Consider the following 17,729-nt stretch of genomic DNA (forward strand, 5'->3'; position numbering starts at 1 on the left):
ACAGTAAATGCACGAACCCTAAAACCTCCCAATAGCCTCATAAACTAAGCACTATATAATAATTCACTTTGAGGCACAGAGAGAGGTGAAGTATCTTGCCCAGGGTCACACAGCAAGTAGCTGTAGAGCTGGTGTCAGAACCCAGATAATCTGGTTACCCTCCATCATCTCTTCACCTCTGATGCTGGTTGCATCTGAGACAGGTCCAGAGGTAATGGGTCCCCCTGGTGGGAAGTGACCCAAACCTAGACTGGATAATCACTAGATCAAATGTTTTAGAGGGGTATCATGTACTGGAAGGGTGTGGAGTAGCTGGACCGAGACATTTAGGCTTGAATTTGGTCAGCTGAGAACCTCTCCACCCTTCCCTGAAACCAGATCTGTCCTCTGATTGGCTTACAAAACCACACCCACATCCAGTCCCACGTCATGCCTTTGCCCATCTAATTCTTTCTGCAGGGGATGTCCTTTTGCCTCTCACTCTCCATTTAAATCATTCCCATCCTGCAGGTTGTAGTAAAAGTCCATCTTCTGTGGGAGGTATTCCTCAGCTGCCCCAGCCCACACGCTTCTTTCCTGCACAGAGTGGCACTTGCCAGCTTAGAAATTCAACCAAATATGGCCCACAGGTGTATTTTTGCTTTTTTTCTTGCTTTACACAATGTCTAATTTTTTAAGAAGTTTTTGCTAATATGCAAATTGGGAGATTTCTATAAAAATCCAGATTTCTGGCATCTGAAAAATTACTTCCTGATCTGAGAACACTGGGCCCACATTTCTGCATAACAACAATTTGCTGAAGCTTATTATAAGCTTACTCTTTGAAATGAGATTGATCCAGTCCATGTTGAGCCCACGTCATCCATTTATATCACCTGTGTGGGTCCTGCAGGCATCTGAGTTTGCAACCTGTAACTTAGACCATAGAATCCGAAGGGTCCTTAGAGTTCTTCTAGCCCAGCCCCTGCCTCTCTCCCCCATTTCACAGACGAGTACCTGAGGTGTGGAGAGATGAAGTGACTTCTCAAGTTCACATAGGAGTCACTTCCAGGCCAGTACCTCAGTCACGTGCCTCTCCAAATCTTACTTGAACCAGATGCAACTTCTAAGCCTCCTAGATCCCAGTTCAGGGGGCAGTGAGTAACTTAGTTGTGGACCCTGAGGTTATTCAGTCCTGAGGAGGGGCCATTTCTCTCTCTGGTGAGCTGTGTAAGTGCCCCATTTCTCCCCCCTACAGCCTCAGGGGATGCTGCAGGCCCTCCCTTTCTTAGCCCCTATTGGCTCTGCCACCACAAACTCTGATCCTGGGGCAAGGAGCTTCTCTCCAAACCCCTTCCCTGGCCACTGAATGGAACACGGTCTTCTGGCTTCTTATGCCCACAATGTCCCTAAGACAAAGTCATAGCTATTAATGTCCTGAGTATATATGGCATGGCCTATGGGGACATAAACAGGGGGCACCAAAATGACAACTTCAGGAAGTGCCACAAGATTAAGAAATTTTACTAATTCCTCCAGGTCAAGGTTCCCATGAAGAAGCCATTTTCCAAATCCCAGCTTCGTACCTAGAGTCTGACAAAAAATAGTTTCTCATATACGACCAGGTGAGCACCATGGGGGCAAGGATTTTTGTCCACTTCCTGAATGGGTATATCCAAAGTATTCAGAATAGTGCTTAGCTCAGATATTTGGGAATGAATATCAAATGAATGAATGTGAATGTATTCATGTTAGAAGCCTTACAAATGTATAAAAAACAAAGTTTCCTTTAAATGTATACCTTATAAGTCTTATCTAGAAAAAGATAAGATGCAATGAAATTGGGGCTGCCTACAAAATCCAGAATGTGTTTCCTAAGTTCTGGTCAGGCTCCGTGCCACAAAAGTTGCCTGAGAGTTGTGGGCAGTTATAGCTTAGAGACCAGGTCCCAAGGCCATGTTCCCTCCTCAACATTCTCTCCAGCTCAGCCCCAGCCCCTGAGGGAGAAGCAAAACTAGCTGAAAGGGCAATACTGATGCCACTGGATTGACAAATAAGAGCTTGGACTGCCCTGGCCTGCCTCCCAGTGTAAGGGTGACCAGTGGTCAGAGTTTCTGACCTTCCAGTATGGCCCATTCATCCAGCTCCCCACCACCAACACTCACACACAGTTTAGGGCAGGACAGAGACAAAATCACCAGGCTTCAGGACAAAGCATGTCAGAGTCCCAAGCATCCTGGTGGGAGGACTTCCTTTCAAAGCATAATGAGGCTTGCCCTGTCCAGACCAAGGAGTCCTACTGACTTCCAGTGATCCCTGGCTGAATCACCTCCACTGCTGGTCCCTCAAATCCTGACCCACTTTGCTAAATAGTTTCTTCATCAAACTCTCTTCATTTAAACCCTATGAGACGGCCACTGTTTCCTGAAAGAGCAGATACACATAGCACAGAGCTCATTCTGTGCCTGACACTCTTCTAACATGCTTTATATTAATCCCCACATCATCCCTATGAAGTAGATATTACTATTGTTCCCATTTTGCAGATGGAAAAATGGAGGTCACAAAACTAGTAAATAACAGAGCCAAGATTCAAGCCCAGGCAATCGTTTCCAGTCTTCACAGTCTCAACCACTATGCCCTCCTTCCTCTGCTGCATTACTTTACTGCAGATGTCACGCTTTTGTCATGTTATCACTTTTGTCCAGGTGGGGTCTCCTTCTAGACTGTGTGAGATACTCTAGAACAAAGGCAAGGACTTAACTTACCTCTGTGTCCTCACTGTCCAGCACAATGCCAAGAACCTAGTAGGTCTCAATAACTTTACTGAATGAGCCCGTCAATAGCACTTTGTAAACCATAAAATCCTCCACAGATGCCAGATACTCCAATCCCAAATCCATTGGCCTATGGAGACCCACTCCCACTGACCACTTGAACTACAGGCGCTGGGTGCTGAAGGAACAGGCCATAAAAGACACCCCTTCAGCCTCAGCCAGCTCAACAAAGTTTCTCATTATTAGCCCAATCACATAAAATTAACACAAAATGATGCCTTTCCATTAGTAATAGAGCAATGGGGGATGGGGAATGTGTACATGTGTTAAAACAGCTGGGCAACCAGGGAGAAGGGGCTTAACAGGCGCAGAGGCAGCTGCCTAGGCTCCCAGCACACTCCTCGTTAGCATCTCTTGGTTTCCAACTGGTTGCTAATTGCTCTCCTATTTCTCAGTCACAGGAAGCCCTCACCACTTTGTTCCCAGCTGCAAGGCAGCCAGCTGACCTGCCCTCCAGCGGAGACCTCTTAGATCAGCTTCGGGGCACCTCACCCGAACCTTGGTGACACCGTCCGCATGAGGTGGGAGGAGGGGAGCAAGAGGAAAAAGATGCTCTCAGGTGAGGCATCAAGGGATGCACCTGCCCTGACCTGATCCCCCACCCTTCGGCTTTCCACTGTGGCCAAACCCAATATGATGAGAATGATTTAAAGTTGGAATGCATCATTTGTAGGAATAGATTTTTACTTCTGGATCATAGTGAAATCTGTCTTCCCTTCACCACCCTGACTGAAATAGCCAACTGCCACCCTCCTACCTTGGGTTTACCTTATCTTCTTCCCCGCTTTACTTTCTGCATCTGATGTTCTCTTCTTTTGTTCCGTGTCTGCCTCCCACTAGATTGAAGCCCCGTGGAAGCAAGAAAACACTTACATATTGGCCCACTTGCCCACGTAAGCATGCATTCATGTGCTCCTGCAAGTGTGGAGACCCACACGCACAAATACATAGGCCTTCACACAAACACAAAGGCACAGGGTCCCACAGAGCCACATAACCTGTACGGCAGGCACACCACTGAAAAGACATACCGTTCTCCTGAATGATGTCAGAGGCACACTGCTCTAGGACAGACATGTTTGCCAAGATGGTCACAATCTGGAAAAGAGGATTGAGAAGCTAAGAAAATGGGAACACCTGTACTGACAGGTGAGCCAGGAGCTCTACAAAGCTTTCCCTTAGCCCGTGACTCCTTATGGTCCACCTGGCCCATCCTTCCATGGTACTTTCTTCCATCCTCGTGGGCTTCTGCCACTCAGATGTGTTTCCCCAGTGACTGATGCCCATTCTTCAGCATGTGACTCTGGGGTGGCCCCCAGGGGCCCCAGGACACTGCAGGTGAGAACAGGGTCACCTGAGTGAAGATGGAGCCTCATCATCTTTCTGCAGGGTCCCTTGGCCCCAGGCCCTGAAATGCATACAGAACTGGCAGATTTTTGGCTAACCCCTGCCCTGGATTGGGTTCCCTCCAATCCCAGCTTCTTGCCCTGATACGGAACCCCACCTACTTTCAACTCGAAATGAATGGAGACTAAGGTTAAGACAGAGATCATGACTAGGAAACTGAAGGCAGCATTACACCATAAGCTTCAGGTATTGTATGGAATCTGATGAGACTTCATGCTCAGCTACACTTTATAAGCCTGTGGGCTGCAAGCCTTGCTTGTCAGGCATGGCTGAAGGGTTCTGCCTGTAGGAAAGCGATGCTGACACCAGGTAAACACAGACCCTTGGTTACAACCTCGTGGGCTGAGCAGCCAACAGCCCACCCCAACCCTGCCCCCTGGCACAGTCAAGTTTGCACAGAGAACTCACAGCACAAAACTGGATTAAGGATGGGCCAGCAAGGGACCTCCTACAGACCCCAAACTGTAGAGGGTGCCAAACACCACTGGAATATGTTGGAAACGTGGCACCTGTTAACTCAGATGCCACCCATGACACTGCTCCTGACATTAAATTTAGCAAAATTAAAATCCACCCACTTCCATGGAAGTGAACAGCACTCTCAAGTGGTAATTAAAATCAATAATAAAATAAAATAATATTTTTTCCTTGGTGCAGGCCTATCTCTCTTGAAAGATTTCTTCAAAGCCTGTCACATGGTATAACTGGAGGCTGTGCCAGTTAACAGTCTCCTGACACAGTTCAGGCAGCTTAGTTCTGAAACTGAATAATGAGTAGTAATGTGATGTTGACCAACAAAGCGTATTATCTAGATTTTAATGGGTTCAACATTGGCATATTACTCTGGATAATAAACGCATGTAACAAATCTCTATAGGAAGGGAAAAGTTTGCCACATTTATAGAATATCTATCTCCTCCGTTCCCCACTAAATACGTGCTAGAAAGGGATACGCCTCCTTAGGCTGCTGTGGCATCCTTATGTGTCAGCCCTTCCAGCTCGGACCTGGTAAGGGGCCTGGGTAGGCAAGTATGATGGGGTGGGTGGCCAGGGGAGGGACAGGACTTACACCAAAAGCTTCATCCTGAAGACAACTCTGCACCACCAGATATTTTATGAGGGGAGTGACAAACTCCTATTTGCATTTTAGAAAGGTAATAGCACTGAAGGAGGGTTAGTCCTTGGAAGCTCTTTCTTCCTACCCTTTCAGGATTGTGAGTGTTTGTGGGCTGAGTGAAAGGAGTTAGAAGAAAAATATAGGTAGAAGATGCAGTCAAAAAATAGAAGCTTCCCAAGGGATTTCCCTGGTGGCCCACTGGTTAAGAATCCACCTGCCAATGCAGGTGACGCAGGCGACACGGGTTCGAGCCCTGGTCCAGGAAGATCCCATGTGCCGCGGAGCAACTAAGCCCGTGCACCACAACTACTGAGCCTGTGCTCTAGAGCCGGCGAGCCACAACTACTGAGCCCGTGTGCCACAGCTATTGAAGCCTGCATGCCTACAGAGCCCGTGCTCCGCAACGAGAGGTTACCGCATTGAGAAGCCTGAGCACCGCAACGAAGAGTAGCCCCTGCTCGACACAACTAGAGAAAGCCTGCACACAGCAGCAAAGACCCAATGCAGCCAAAAATAAATAAATAAATTTATTTTAAAAAAGAAAAAGCATCAAATATTCAATAGCATTTTGTTTAAAAAATAAAAAATAGAAGGTTCCCAAGAGGCATAAAGTGTGCAGTCTTATGAGGAAGGAGACACAAGGCCAAGCCTGTACCAAACTGCGGTTCACTTGGCCTTCTCTGGGCTGTGAGCAGTAGCAGGGGGCACAGGCTCTGTTCTCACCACTAAGGGACAGCTCCACTCCAACCATCATCAGCCTGGCCACTGAATAAAGATGGTTGCTTGACATACAGAACCAAAAGAGAAGGAAGGTAGGGAGGGAGGGAGGAAGGAAAGAAGGAAAAGAAAGGCAACATAAAGGAAAAGGAGGGCTTCCCTGGTGGCGCAGTGGTTGAGAGTCCACCTGCCAATGCAGGGGACACAGGTTTGTGCCCCAGTCCGGGAAGATCCCACATGCCGCGGAGTGGCTGGGCCCGTGAGCCATGGCCGCTGAGCCTGCGCGTCCAGAGCCTGTGCTCCGCAACGGGAGAGGCAACAACAGTGAGAGGCCCGCGTACCGGAAAAAAAAAAAAAGGAAAAGGAAACCTTTGTCTGCAGCATCAGGTTCATTACACCGCAATTATTAGCTGTGTCACAGGCACAGGTAGGTCTTTGTGTCAGACTAATTTAGATCCTGTTAATGAAAATTACTTCCTCTTTACAGAACCTGTACCCCATGTGGTTTTCTGAGGTGCAGATGAAGTATTCAATTAAGCACAATTTGAATAAATGCCAATTATGCCCTGCTTTGAGTCCCCCCTTTGAAACATCCTTGTATGTGCCCTGGTATAGACAGGAAGGCAGATCAACAATGTTTCTCTTCACAGTCAAATCCAGGGATGAGATTTTAGGGACAGCTGGTTTACCTTGTTGGCTACAAGATAGCAATGCTGTCAGTGGAGAGAGTACAGGAGCCAGACAAACAGTTTTCCCCTGGCCCAGGCTAAGTCATTCCTGTCTGATGGTTTTTAATTAAGTCCTATTCCTCCTGAGTGAGAGGCTACTGATCCCTCTGTAGTTATTAGGGGAATCAGAGGGTATCAGCCTCAAGAGAGGTTCTAGGTAAGAGGCAGTATAGCATAGTGGCTACGTGCATGGACAAACCCTGTTCCAAATCTTGGCTCTGTCATTATTTTCCATCTGATCTTGACCATGTTACTTAACCTTTCTGTGCCTTGGTTAATGAGGTATATTCGTTTTCTATTGCTGCTAAAATCAATTACCACAAACTTAGTGGCTTAAAACAACACAATTTTATCTTGCAATTCTGGGGGTCAGAAGTCCTAATTGGGTCTTATGGAGCTAAAATCAAGGTGTTGACGGAGCTGCATTCCTCCTGGTGGGTTTAGGGGAGAATCTATGTCCTTACCTTTCCCAGTTTCTAGAAGCTACTCACACTGCTTGGCTCCCAGCACCCCATTGCTCTGACCTCTGCTTCCTCAGTCACATCTTATTCTCTCTGACTCTGACCCTTCTGCCTTCCTCTTATAAGAATCCCAGTGGCTACACTGGGCCCACATGGATAATCCAGGATAATGTTCCTATACCAAGACCCTTAATCATATCTGAAAATATCCCTTTCACCATGTAAGGTAGCCTACTCACAGGTTTGGGGAGGGGGCATTATTTGGCCTACTACAAAAGATAAAAATAAGATAATAAGACCGTGGTAAGTATTAAGGGACAATGTTTTGTCAAGCACCAAGATCATTTGTTAAATAAAATGAATACTATTTGGCCCCGGGGAACAGAGTCTGAAAGGACCCAGGCCTTGAAAGATTGTATCAAGTACCATCCAGTACAACACCCAGTGTCGCCAAGATGTGAGGCTGATGTGAGATCCCTCCCAAAGGGAGGCAAGGTACCAGAACAGGAGAAGCCCTTCCCAGCAGAGAAGCCAACAACTTCGTGCTCATTACTTTCTGTGGCATTTTAAAATCGTTTTTCCTCTGGCCTCCCAGAGACCTTAGGAACATTGAGGCAAATAGCAAATTGAACCAGAGTAACAGGGGCAATCCCATGTCACTGATTCAAGAAGAAATGCCCCCATGTGGTAAGAGGGAGGATGGCAAAGCCTTTGACGATAGCAGACATGCGGAGGAAAAGGTTTACTCTGTGCTTATTCCGGGAACACCTGTCCACATACCAATCTCAGGCTCATCTCACATCCTTAACAATGGCTCAGCAGTCAGCCCTGATCACACCTGGACTCTACCTCTGTGCCTTTCCTTTGCTCTGTCATAAACTAATACTGAGGACCATACCACTTAAAAGACAAGTGAGGAATACCCAGGATACCCAAATAGAGACAGGTGCTCTGATCTGATAGAGCTTACAATGCAGGAAATCTGACATATATTTAATGAAAAGTTATGATTGCTTTTATGCTGTGCAGTAATTAGGACAAAAAGGCCAAGAGTTCATAGAGCTGAAATTAGAATTACTCTTTAACTACTGATGGAATATTGAGATTTCTACTCTCACTGTGTTAACTCTCTAAAGCTCCGGCAACCATGTCAACTGCAGCTCTGAGACCAGCCAGCAGAGGAAGTCCCACTGCTTCTCTGTCCTGCCCTCTTCCCTCCGCACCACTTCCTCCATCAAAGAGCAGGAAGAATCAAGACAAGAGCAGTGGTCTGAATGATGAAGGGCTCGGAGAGAGGGAGGGTGTGGTCTCCTTGAACACACTTTCTCCCTCAAGGCCAGCGAGGCAAGGGGGTCTGGGAGAAGGCCCAGCCCACTCCCTCCCTCTGATAGGTGTGATCAGGGCCCCAGGAGCTGAGAGGGCTGGACAAGTGTGGAAACCAGGAGGGCACCTGCCTAGGCCCTGAGACAGACACTGCTCCCACCCTCTCTGGTCCCTGGTCTTCTCACAGGCCTGGCTTTCCCTCCTCACTACCAAAGGCGCGAGACTGGAGGGCTGAGCTCTGCGTTTAGGAGAGAGAGCCAAAAAGGCCATAAAAATGCCTTAGATGTAGGTCCCAAGCCGTTGGTAAACTAAACCAAAACTCTCTCCCTGGGAATTGCATCGAGTTTGAGGTGTCAGGCTCACAGTATTAGAGAGCATGTAAACACCAGACCATGTTCTCTGGGCTTAGTTTTCCCTTGGCTTTATAGGGAGAGGTTCCTGGGGCAAATCAGGACTGGGTGTTGTGATCCTGGGTTCCTCCAAGCCTCTCTGGATCGGTAGATATGCATATATAGTCATATGCAAATGAACTCCACTGCTTTAAGTGGCTTATAGTCTCTCTCTCTCTCTCTCTCTCACACACACACACACACACACACACACACACGCATGCACACATACACAGTACAACCTGCAGAAACTGACATACAGATTGAAACAACACACACCATGCATTGACTCATGCCACATTACACTCACCACCACATTAACCACATTTCCTGACCCTACCTTCCTGTCCCAATCAGATTCCTGACAGTCTCTGTCTGGACCCATCCCAATCTTTGGTTCTATCAGAGACCCCTGGCCTGTTCATTACTGAGCATCTCTTTGGTTCTAACTACTTTACGAGCATTATGCCATCTAATCATCATAATGACACAAGGAGGGAGAAAATATTAGTATCCCTATTTCACAGATGAGGGAATTGTGGCTCAGAGAGGTTAAGCAATTTGTCTAAGGTCACACAGCTAGGAAATGGAGTCAGGATTTGAACTTAGGTCTGCCTGAACCCAAAGCCTGTACTGTTTCTACCATGTCATATATGTATGTGATAGGGCTGTATAAACTATAGAGGGCTTTTGCAATGTAAGTCAAAATTGCAATCCCTGGTAACTGACATTTCTGATAAATGGACTCCTGATAATGGTATTCACAGCGAGGGCTCAGAAATGCTACAAAATCTGGACATTCTAAAATGCCAAGCAGACCATGTGTCTTCATGGGAAGTGAATATACCAGCACCGTTCACCTCTGTGAAAGCAATTAATTTCTAAAGGCCATAAAGTCATGTTCAGTGAAAGTCTCTGCTGTGGCTTAGACAGGATAACCGCATCCCTTTCACCCTAGGTTGTCACAGCTCGACAGACAAGGCAGAGATGAGCCAGCCCTTTCCCCCCACCCTATTATGACACCTGTAGCTGGATGCCCTGGGCAGCATGACCCCTAGAAAATACCTCCTGGGGATGAAAACACAGGCCACAAAGGGCTTGTTAGGCAGGAAGTGCTTCTGGATGCCTGACCACATCCAGCTCCCCTAGATTAGCAGAGGGGCGTGGAAGAGCCTCTCTGCTTAATTTGTTGGACAGATTAAGTAGACTCAGTTTGCTGGGTTGATAGAGGGGTTCTCGCTGAGATGTTCAAAGGGAGGCGGACAAATATAGATCCAAGACCCAGAGGCTCTGCACAGCACTGGCCTCATTGGCAGATGCATTACCGGAAGCCTCAGGGGCATTTAATCTCCTAAGTGTTTCTGGAGGCGGTAAGCACTTCAGAGTCTAATTCATCTTCTTTGTCTTCATTACTGGGAGCCCTCTGATCACCTTAATCCTCCCTCTGCCAAAGGAAAGAGCCATTTGTTTCTTTAATGGGTCTTCTCTCACTAGCTAAGTGGTTGCTCTGAGTCAGGGCTGAAGGTGAGGCCATCCTGAGGACAGAGGAGAAGAGCCTGGCTCAGCTGTGGGGTGGTGGGAAGGGCGGGGGTGGGGGGAGATGGGGGGGATGACGGAGACAGGGCAGTGGGAGAGTGTGGCAGGAAACCGCCTGACTCCATTTGCATAGAGCTTGACTACATTCTCCATTCTCTCCCCACCCTGAGCCCCTCCTTCCTAGGAATCAGTGAGGTTCCAAGAGGGGGCCAGTCACTCCTCAGGATGAAAAAGGGTCTGTACATATAGAGCCATGGGATGTCTAAGCTGGAGGAGACCATCCCACTTTACAGATAAGGACACTCCCCTCTGAAGGTTCCCCATTCAGGGCTGAGTACCACACATTCAAAGGCCAATAATAATAACAGACAGTGGCTTCCATTTATTTCATAGTTTCTGTGTTCCAGGAACTGTACCAAAAGTTTGTATTAGTTTATTCAATTCTTATTTTATCTCTGTGAAGTATGTATTATTCAATTATTTCTCACAGATGAGAAAAGTGAGGCTCGGAGTGAATTGCCCAGAGTTACATGATCACGTAGTAGAGAAGCTTTAACCGCATGTCATCTGATCCCCTAACCCCTGTTCTTACTGCCTCACTACTGGATTTTGTATGAAATGACCAGAGTTGGCTACAGGAGAGGTACTTGAAAGGAAAGGGACTTAAAATCGTGTCAGGTAGGTGAGAGACCCAGCAACTGGAGGCATCTAGCTGAAGAAGAGAAGAGGGGGAACAAGGCAGATCCTGCAGAGTGAGCCCTCCAGTCCCATGCCCCACAGCCAAGGACAGTGACTGCAAAGGGCCAGCCCCCGCCAGGCATCAAGCAGCCAACAGCCAGCCCAGTAAGCCACCACTCCTGATCTCTTTGTGCTGCCGTACCTTGTCTTTATGGGGCTTGTCCAACTAAGAAGTGAGAGATTGAACAGGAAAGGAAGTCTGGAACTCCATCAAGCAAGGCTTGGAAGACCAAACTGAAGATTTTGGATAATTCGCTATCTGTGCTCTTCCTTGCAACATCAAGTTTGAAAAATAATGATAGTCGTCACTTACTGAGGACTTAGCAGGGACAAAGCATTGTATCAGGTCCTTTACGTGTATTATCTCACTCGCCCTCACAAGGACACTGCAAGGTAGATGATAAAACCAACACCCAGGAGGCTGTGACTTCCCAAAGTCACCCAATCAATAAATGGCCCCAGACAAGGTTGACATTCAGTCTCTCTGACTCCATAGCTCTACTACCCCCTCTTCATTTTCAGAGACGGCAGCAGATAAGAGTCAAAGACCCAGGTCTATGTCAGGCCAGGATTCAGTGCTGGCTAGCTACTTGTCAACCATATGATTTGGGGGATACTCTCTTGGGCCTCAATACTCTTATCTGTAAAATGCAGCAGATATTATCAGCCTCACGATATTAGTAGAACCCTCCTATGCAAATGCTTATCTACTAGAAATTCTCTCTGAATGGGAGTTTCTATGGTTGGCTGCCTTTCCACAGGTGATTCTAAAGACAAGAAAGAACTGATGGAGTGCCACCCTACTTCTTCCCTTTCACGTCCTAAACAAGCATTTATAGAATTTCGCCAAGGGTGCCAGCTCTGGGCTAGAGGCCTGAAGAAATCCCGGGGAAGTATAGAACACAGACCATGCCCTCAGGGGGATAAACATGAAATAACTGGGAAGGAAGAAATATCATTGGAAAAGTCAACACTGCATTGTGAGGTGTGGCCTCCAAGAAAAGGATGATCCCGGGGAGCTGGGGCCGTCTGGGAAGGCTTTCCCGGAGTTGCTGGGGTAGGAGCTGGCACGTGAAGCTGGGGCAGCTTTGACTGGACGATGAGGCTGGACGAAAGGTGGAGCTGGGCAGCTGGGTTACAGACAGGGATGAGCTGGGTTGGAGGCTCATCTAACACAGAGTTCAGGCACCTGGTTGAATTTACAGAGAACTAAAACCCACCAATCCACTGCCCCCACCTCTGGAAGAGAAATGGGAGGCTGAGTGCAGCAGAGGTGGGACAGGATGGAATTCCATAACCTCAGAGCTCAAAGGCCATTGAAAACCCCCTCATTCAATGTTTTCAAACACATTTAGTAGTAAAATCCTTTTTCCCCAAACAAGACTTTACATGGAGCTCAAATATACAGAAAAAAAAAAAAAAAAAACTGAGACTGATATAGGGGTTGAGGCCCAGAAGCAAGGCTCTGCTCCTCTGTTTCACAGAGGCAGAGAAAGGAAGAAACTCGCTGCAGGTATAATGTCAGACAGGCAGGTGCCCACACGGCTGGATACAGACCTTTGGAGGAGGTCCAGGGATCTTCCCATGGTACCTCTCTGCGTCTTAGGATGGACAGGTCTGGATGGAGATGGAGGAAGTCTCTCTAGTGGTTGGGATGGGAGAAGAGGGTGGGAATGGGCTTGTGGAGGTGCTCCAAGGGCAACAAGGCATGTCGAAAACATATTGCTTTACCTTCCCCCAGATTGCTACTAACAGGACCAACAGTGAGCTGCAGCCATGCTGCCCCCCAGAACATAAGCCCTGGCCTCCTGCCCTCTGACTTCACGCTTACAGGTTCTGGGCCTGGTTCCCCATGAGCTGCTCACCTGGTCCCGGGTGTAAGGCGTGTCTACTCTCTGCTTGTCGCTGCAGGCCTCCAGGAGGACGTGGATGGCCTTCAGCTGCAGGAGCATCTCACAGGCCATCGTGTCAAAGAAGGTGATGTTGGCAAGGGCCGCAGAGGCCAGCAGGAAGACTTCCCCAGACGAGGCCTCTTGGCACAGTTCTGGATGGTGAAGAGAAAGAAAACAGCTTCACTGCCGAGCGCTTTCATATCAGTTACCTCATTTGGTTTCCACAATAGCTCTGGGAGAAAATGTGGGCAGGTGTTATAATTCCCATTTTACAGATGAAGAAAGTAGTTACTGGAGAGGCAGATGTATCTTCCTACATATGTAGCAGGGGTGGCATTTGAAACCTTATGTGTGCTTCCTAATCACTCCATCCAACAGGTATTTACTGAGTGAACACTATGTACCCAGCACCCTGGTGTTTTGGGATGGGCTGGCGAACAAAACAAAAGGTCAGGTCTTTGCTCCTGTTAAGCTTACATCCTACTAGTGGGCAAGAAAAAATGAATTTTTAAAAAGCTAATATAAATAACTGCAAACTAATAAATGTGAAGGAGGAAATAAACAAGTGCTAAGACGGAGAATAACTAGAGGCCCGTTGGGTGCGTAAGGAAGGTCTTCCTAAGAAAGTGACTTTACTGCTGAGACCTGAGGGGAAAAAAATGAAGCAGTCATGAGAATATTGTGAGGAACAGCATGCTCCAAGCCAAAGGAACAGAATGTACAAAGGCCCTGGTCAGGAAAGAGCTCCTAGTCTATGTGTGTGTCTCCAGTAGCGTACACTAGACCTGCTGAATTTGCCTTGAAGAGGCTGAAGTTAAAACATAAAAACACTACCTCTCCAGCTGCCATCAGCAAAGTTTCAGGATTTCCTTTTGGTCCCAGGAACAGGGTCACCTGGCTGCAGAAAAGTCCTACACCAAGCCTCTGAATGTCAGGCTCTTTCTCTCTGATCCTAGTGGCCATAACCCAATCCTAACCGTATCCCCCCACTTACCATCTGTAACTGTACTGAGGGTCTTTAAGGAGGAGAGGACCACCCCCAAACCCTGTATCCCTTCCCCACCTAATACATTCCCCCATGGGCTCCACATGACCTAGAATGGACTCCTGCCTTGGAGGAGGCATAAAAGGATCCATGGTGCTGCCCACCCAACCCAATGGACCTGACTTCTGACCCTCAGCTCCAACTTGACCGCTAATCAAGGTGCTTCCTGGGTCCAGGCCCCTCCTACTGACAGCACCTCTATGAAAATACAGGAAGAGAAGCCATACTCCAAGAAAACAGCCGCAAGAGAGAAAGAAAGCTTTAGGGGCAGAGTTGAGCTGTGTTCTATCCTGATCTCTAGTTCTTGCTTCCGAAGAGTCTACTTCTAGGTTCTGGCATTAAACCTGGCAGCTCTTGGCACCTTCCAGTGCATGCAGTTTCTGGTTCCTGCCTTTATAGGGACAGAAAATAGCATTAGTTGAACCCCTGTAGTGTGTCTTACACAGTGCCATTAATTTCTGAGCACGCTTAGAGCAGAAAGTGGTCACCTTCATTTAGATGCAGAAGCTGAGACTCAGAGAAGCTGGTAGTAGTAGAAGCAGAAGCTGTACATTCTTGACCTCACTAACTCATTCCATCCTCACGACAACCCAATTCTTTATCACAGTTTTATTGATGAAGGAACAGAGAATTCAAATGTTAAATGATTTTCCCAAAATCGTGGAACTGAGGAACGATGCTAATTTGGCAGGGAGGGGGCTGGAATCAAACTGCTTGACCCCAAAGTCCCCACTCTTTCTACATTCCAGGCTGCCTCTTGTCTCTAGGCCTCTTTGCCTCATTCCCAGTGGTGCTTCTGTAGATCTAGTTTCATTTCTATCAGGAGGGCAATGCCTGCTTCTGGGCAATGCTGCTCCCCACAGCCCAGGTATGACTATTAAAATACTTAGCATCTTGATCTAGCCACCCTGGGCTGGGGCAGCACATTAGCCAAGGAATTAAGAACTCTGATTTCCCCTTTCCAATGACTGCTTTATCCTCTGATTTGGGGGGAACCACTAGGGTCAGCCCTTCCACGCCATCTCCCTACGTCCAGGGTTTGAGGTAGGACCATACAACTCACAGCCCAATTTGTTGCAAGATTTCTTCTAGGTCCGAACACCCACCCTCATTCTTATGAGTCACCATTGCTGCCAACGCAGCAATTATTAACACAACCACCTAAGTGCCTTTTAATTTTAATGCACATTTATTTGAACTGCAGGCTGAATCACCTGGGATGTGTTAGGAAGATTAAATTGAGGATTCCAGTGACTCATTTATAAATGTTTCCAGGGAATGGCAAGAAATTGGAGGACTATTTCCCACCAAAGAACAGAGCCCTGGCTACCTGCCCAGAAGGTAAATCCCATCTGCTGAGTCTCAGAAAAGACTCCACCACGCATCTTCATTAGGGTGAAATAAATAGGGAGACTCCTCTTCTCCAGGGAGAAATCCAGCCAGGGCAAAGTAAAATGGACATATGGCAATAATGAAAAGTTGTTTGGAATATATATGTTTTGATTTAGTATTTGCTGTCATTTATAAACGGGGAGGTTTTCCATAAAACTTAGGATTTTTGTCTTTTTTTTAAATTGGCCTTTCCTACATGGCAACAATGAACTGGAATTTATCAGTGATTGCCCCTCTTTAGTCACTGCACGTGCTTTAAATTTCAATACAGGACTCAAATCTCCTTATTTTCTTCTTCCTTCTGACCTCTTCACCTCATTTATGTTTCCTGCCTAGCTCTGGCATATGACCGAGTACCACACCGCTGGCGTAAGTGAATCCTAACACTGTTATGTGGCCTTGAGAAAGTTCCTCAACCCCTCTGGGCCTAGGTTTCTTCTCTTATAGGGGGGGCATTAAACTTGATGGCCTCTTGCGTTCCTTCCAGCCAAGACTTTGAACAATTGGCTTCTGCATTTTCTCAAATTTGAATCAATGTAGATGTTGACAAGTTGATTTCTCCCAGCCTGGCCTGTGGATTGCCATGACCACAGTAACTAGAGTCAGCCATGAGAAATCAACTTAACTGATGCTTCCTGCGTGCAAAGTACTTGCAGATCTGAAAATTCTAGAGCTAGAAGGAACCTTGAGAGAAACAGGTCCTGACCCCTTGTTTCATATAATAGGAAAATTGTAAAGTGAGCTCTGCAATGTGACAGGGCAAAATCTCGCACAGCCTGCACAGGGCTGCCAGTCAAGAGCTTTCTGTTGGCTGGATTTGTCAAAGACCGAAATCCAAGTCCAAGTGTTCTGACTCCAAGTTCACTGTTCTGTGCTGCTCCTAAATTTGTGCTATTCCAGATATTGCCAACCCTGTTTTGGTAACTCCAAGCACGAACCCTAAATTTTCTGATGAGATCAATTTTCATTCAGTTTCAATGAGATAAAGATAGAGAGAAAAGTGACAGAGAGAGGGATCGAAGTAGAAACCCAGAGCATTACCAGAACTTATCAAAGAAAGGATGTAGTTTGCAAAACAAGTTTCCTGAGGATTGTCATCCAGGTGAGTCCTCCTAGCTCCTGCGTGTTTGCAGGAAGATTGCATTCTAGATGTGGGGCTCTGATTCTCCTGCCAGGAGCACACAGATCTGAACAGGGGACCCTAAAAGAGTCAAAGTTCTCAGGGCCCCAGGAAATGAGGCCAGTGGTGGGACTGAAAGCAGCAGGTGGTGGGGAACAGCTGCTCTCTGAGAAGCTGCTTGCCCCCAGTCATTGCTGCCACATTCGCTGGGTACCGGGTACCATAGACTGAGATTTCAGGAACAAAGCCCATCAGAATCTCTCTGGATAAGGATCTGAACCTCAACATTTGACGCCCCACTCTTCCCCGGGGCTTGTCCTGTTCTCCTATTTGAAAGGCCAATTAATCTCAATCTGAACTCAATTCAAGGAGCTTCTTGGAGGGCTGCAAACATTTTAATAGAAGACTTGACAACAGAGCTCTTTAAGGCCTGACTCTGATACTTCCATGGTGGGATTTCAGCTAGTGTGATCTCTGTGCAGGAGATATGTGGGTGCGGTGAGGGGTGGGTGGACAGGGAGACCTTCCTGTCCTTCCTAAAGACAACTGTGACAAGGCCCTCCTCACCCAACAGTACCCTCCAGCCCCGGATGACTCACTAACGAGAGCTGTCACGATCTCCTCCATGCTCTCCAGGAAGCTGCTGAGGTGCTGGGTGAAGGGCAGGTGTGGGGAGGTGACTTGGGCGACCACAGCCGCAGCCTCAGCCCGCGTGGCTTCTGAGTGGCTGTCGTCAGTCAGGATGTCGGCCAAGCACAGAACGCCATCCACCTGCCGATGGAGAGAGGGCACAGCCCTGTGCATCCTGGGAGAGCACATGCTCAAGATAATAATGAGAGAGACTCACAGTCCAGCCTGGACCCCAGTGACTCTGGGGGCTTATCCTTTGGCTCCAGAGAGATCATTGACTTCCCACGGCATCTTAGATAGTGGACATCAGCAGGCGTCCAGGGGCTAGGCCAGGGCATCCACCAGAGCGAATTGTAGTAGAAAGAACAATCTTTTAGAAATCTCACATCCCTGAATTCACATCCTAGCTCCCTCTCGC

At 47.5% G+C, this 17,729-nt stretch overlaps 1 protein-coding gene across 1 annotated transcript in view; it reads right to left on the reverse strand.

Annotated features, from left to right (window-relative positions):
• INSC (INSC spindle orientation adaptor protein) overlaps positions 1 to 17,729 on the reverse strand; it is a 124,221-nt gene that overhangs the window by 8,915 nt on the left and 97,577 nt on the right. The window contains exons 8-10 of the mRNA XM_049713800.1: positions 17,281 to 17,452; positions 13,098 to 13,276; positions 3,848 to 3,914 (exon numbers count right to left, since the gene is read on the reverse strand). Coding sequence (XP_049569757.1) covers positions 3,848 to 3,914; positions 13,098 to 13,276; positions 17,281 to 17,452 — 418 coding nt within the window. The remainder of the gene's footprint in view (positions 1 to 3,847; positions 3,915 to 13,097; positions 13,277 to 17,280; positions 17,453 to 17,729) is intronic.

The sequence above is a fragment of the Orcinus orca genome, chromosome 8 (assembly GCF_937001465.1).
Source record: "Orcinus orca chromosome 8, mOrcOrc1.1, whole genome shotgun sequence".
Taxonomy (NCBI): Eukaryota; Metazoa; Chordata; class Mammalia; order Artiodactyla; family Delphinidae; genus Orcinus; species Orcinus orca.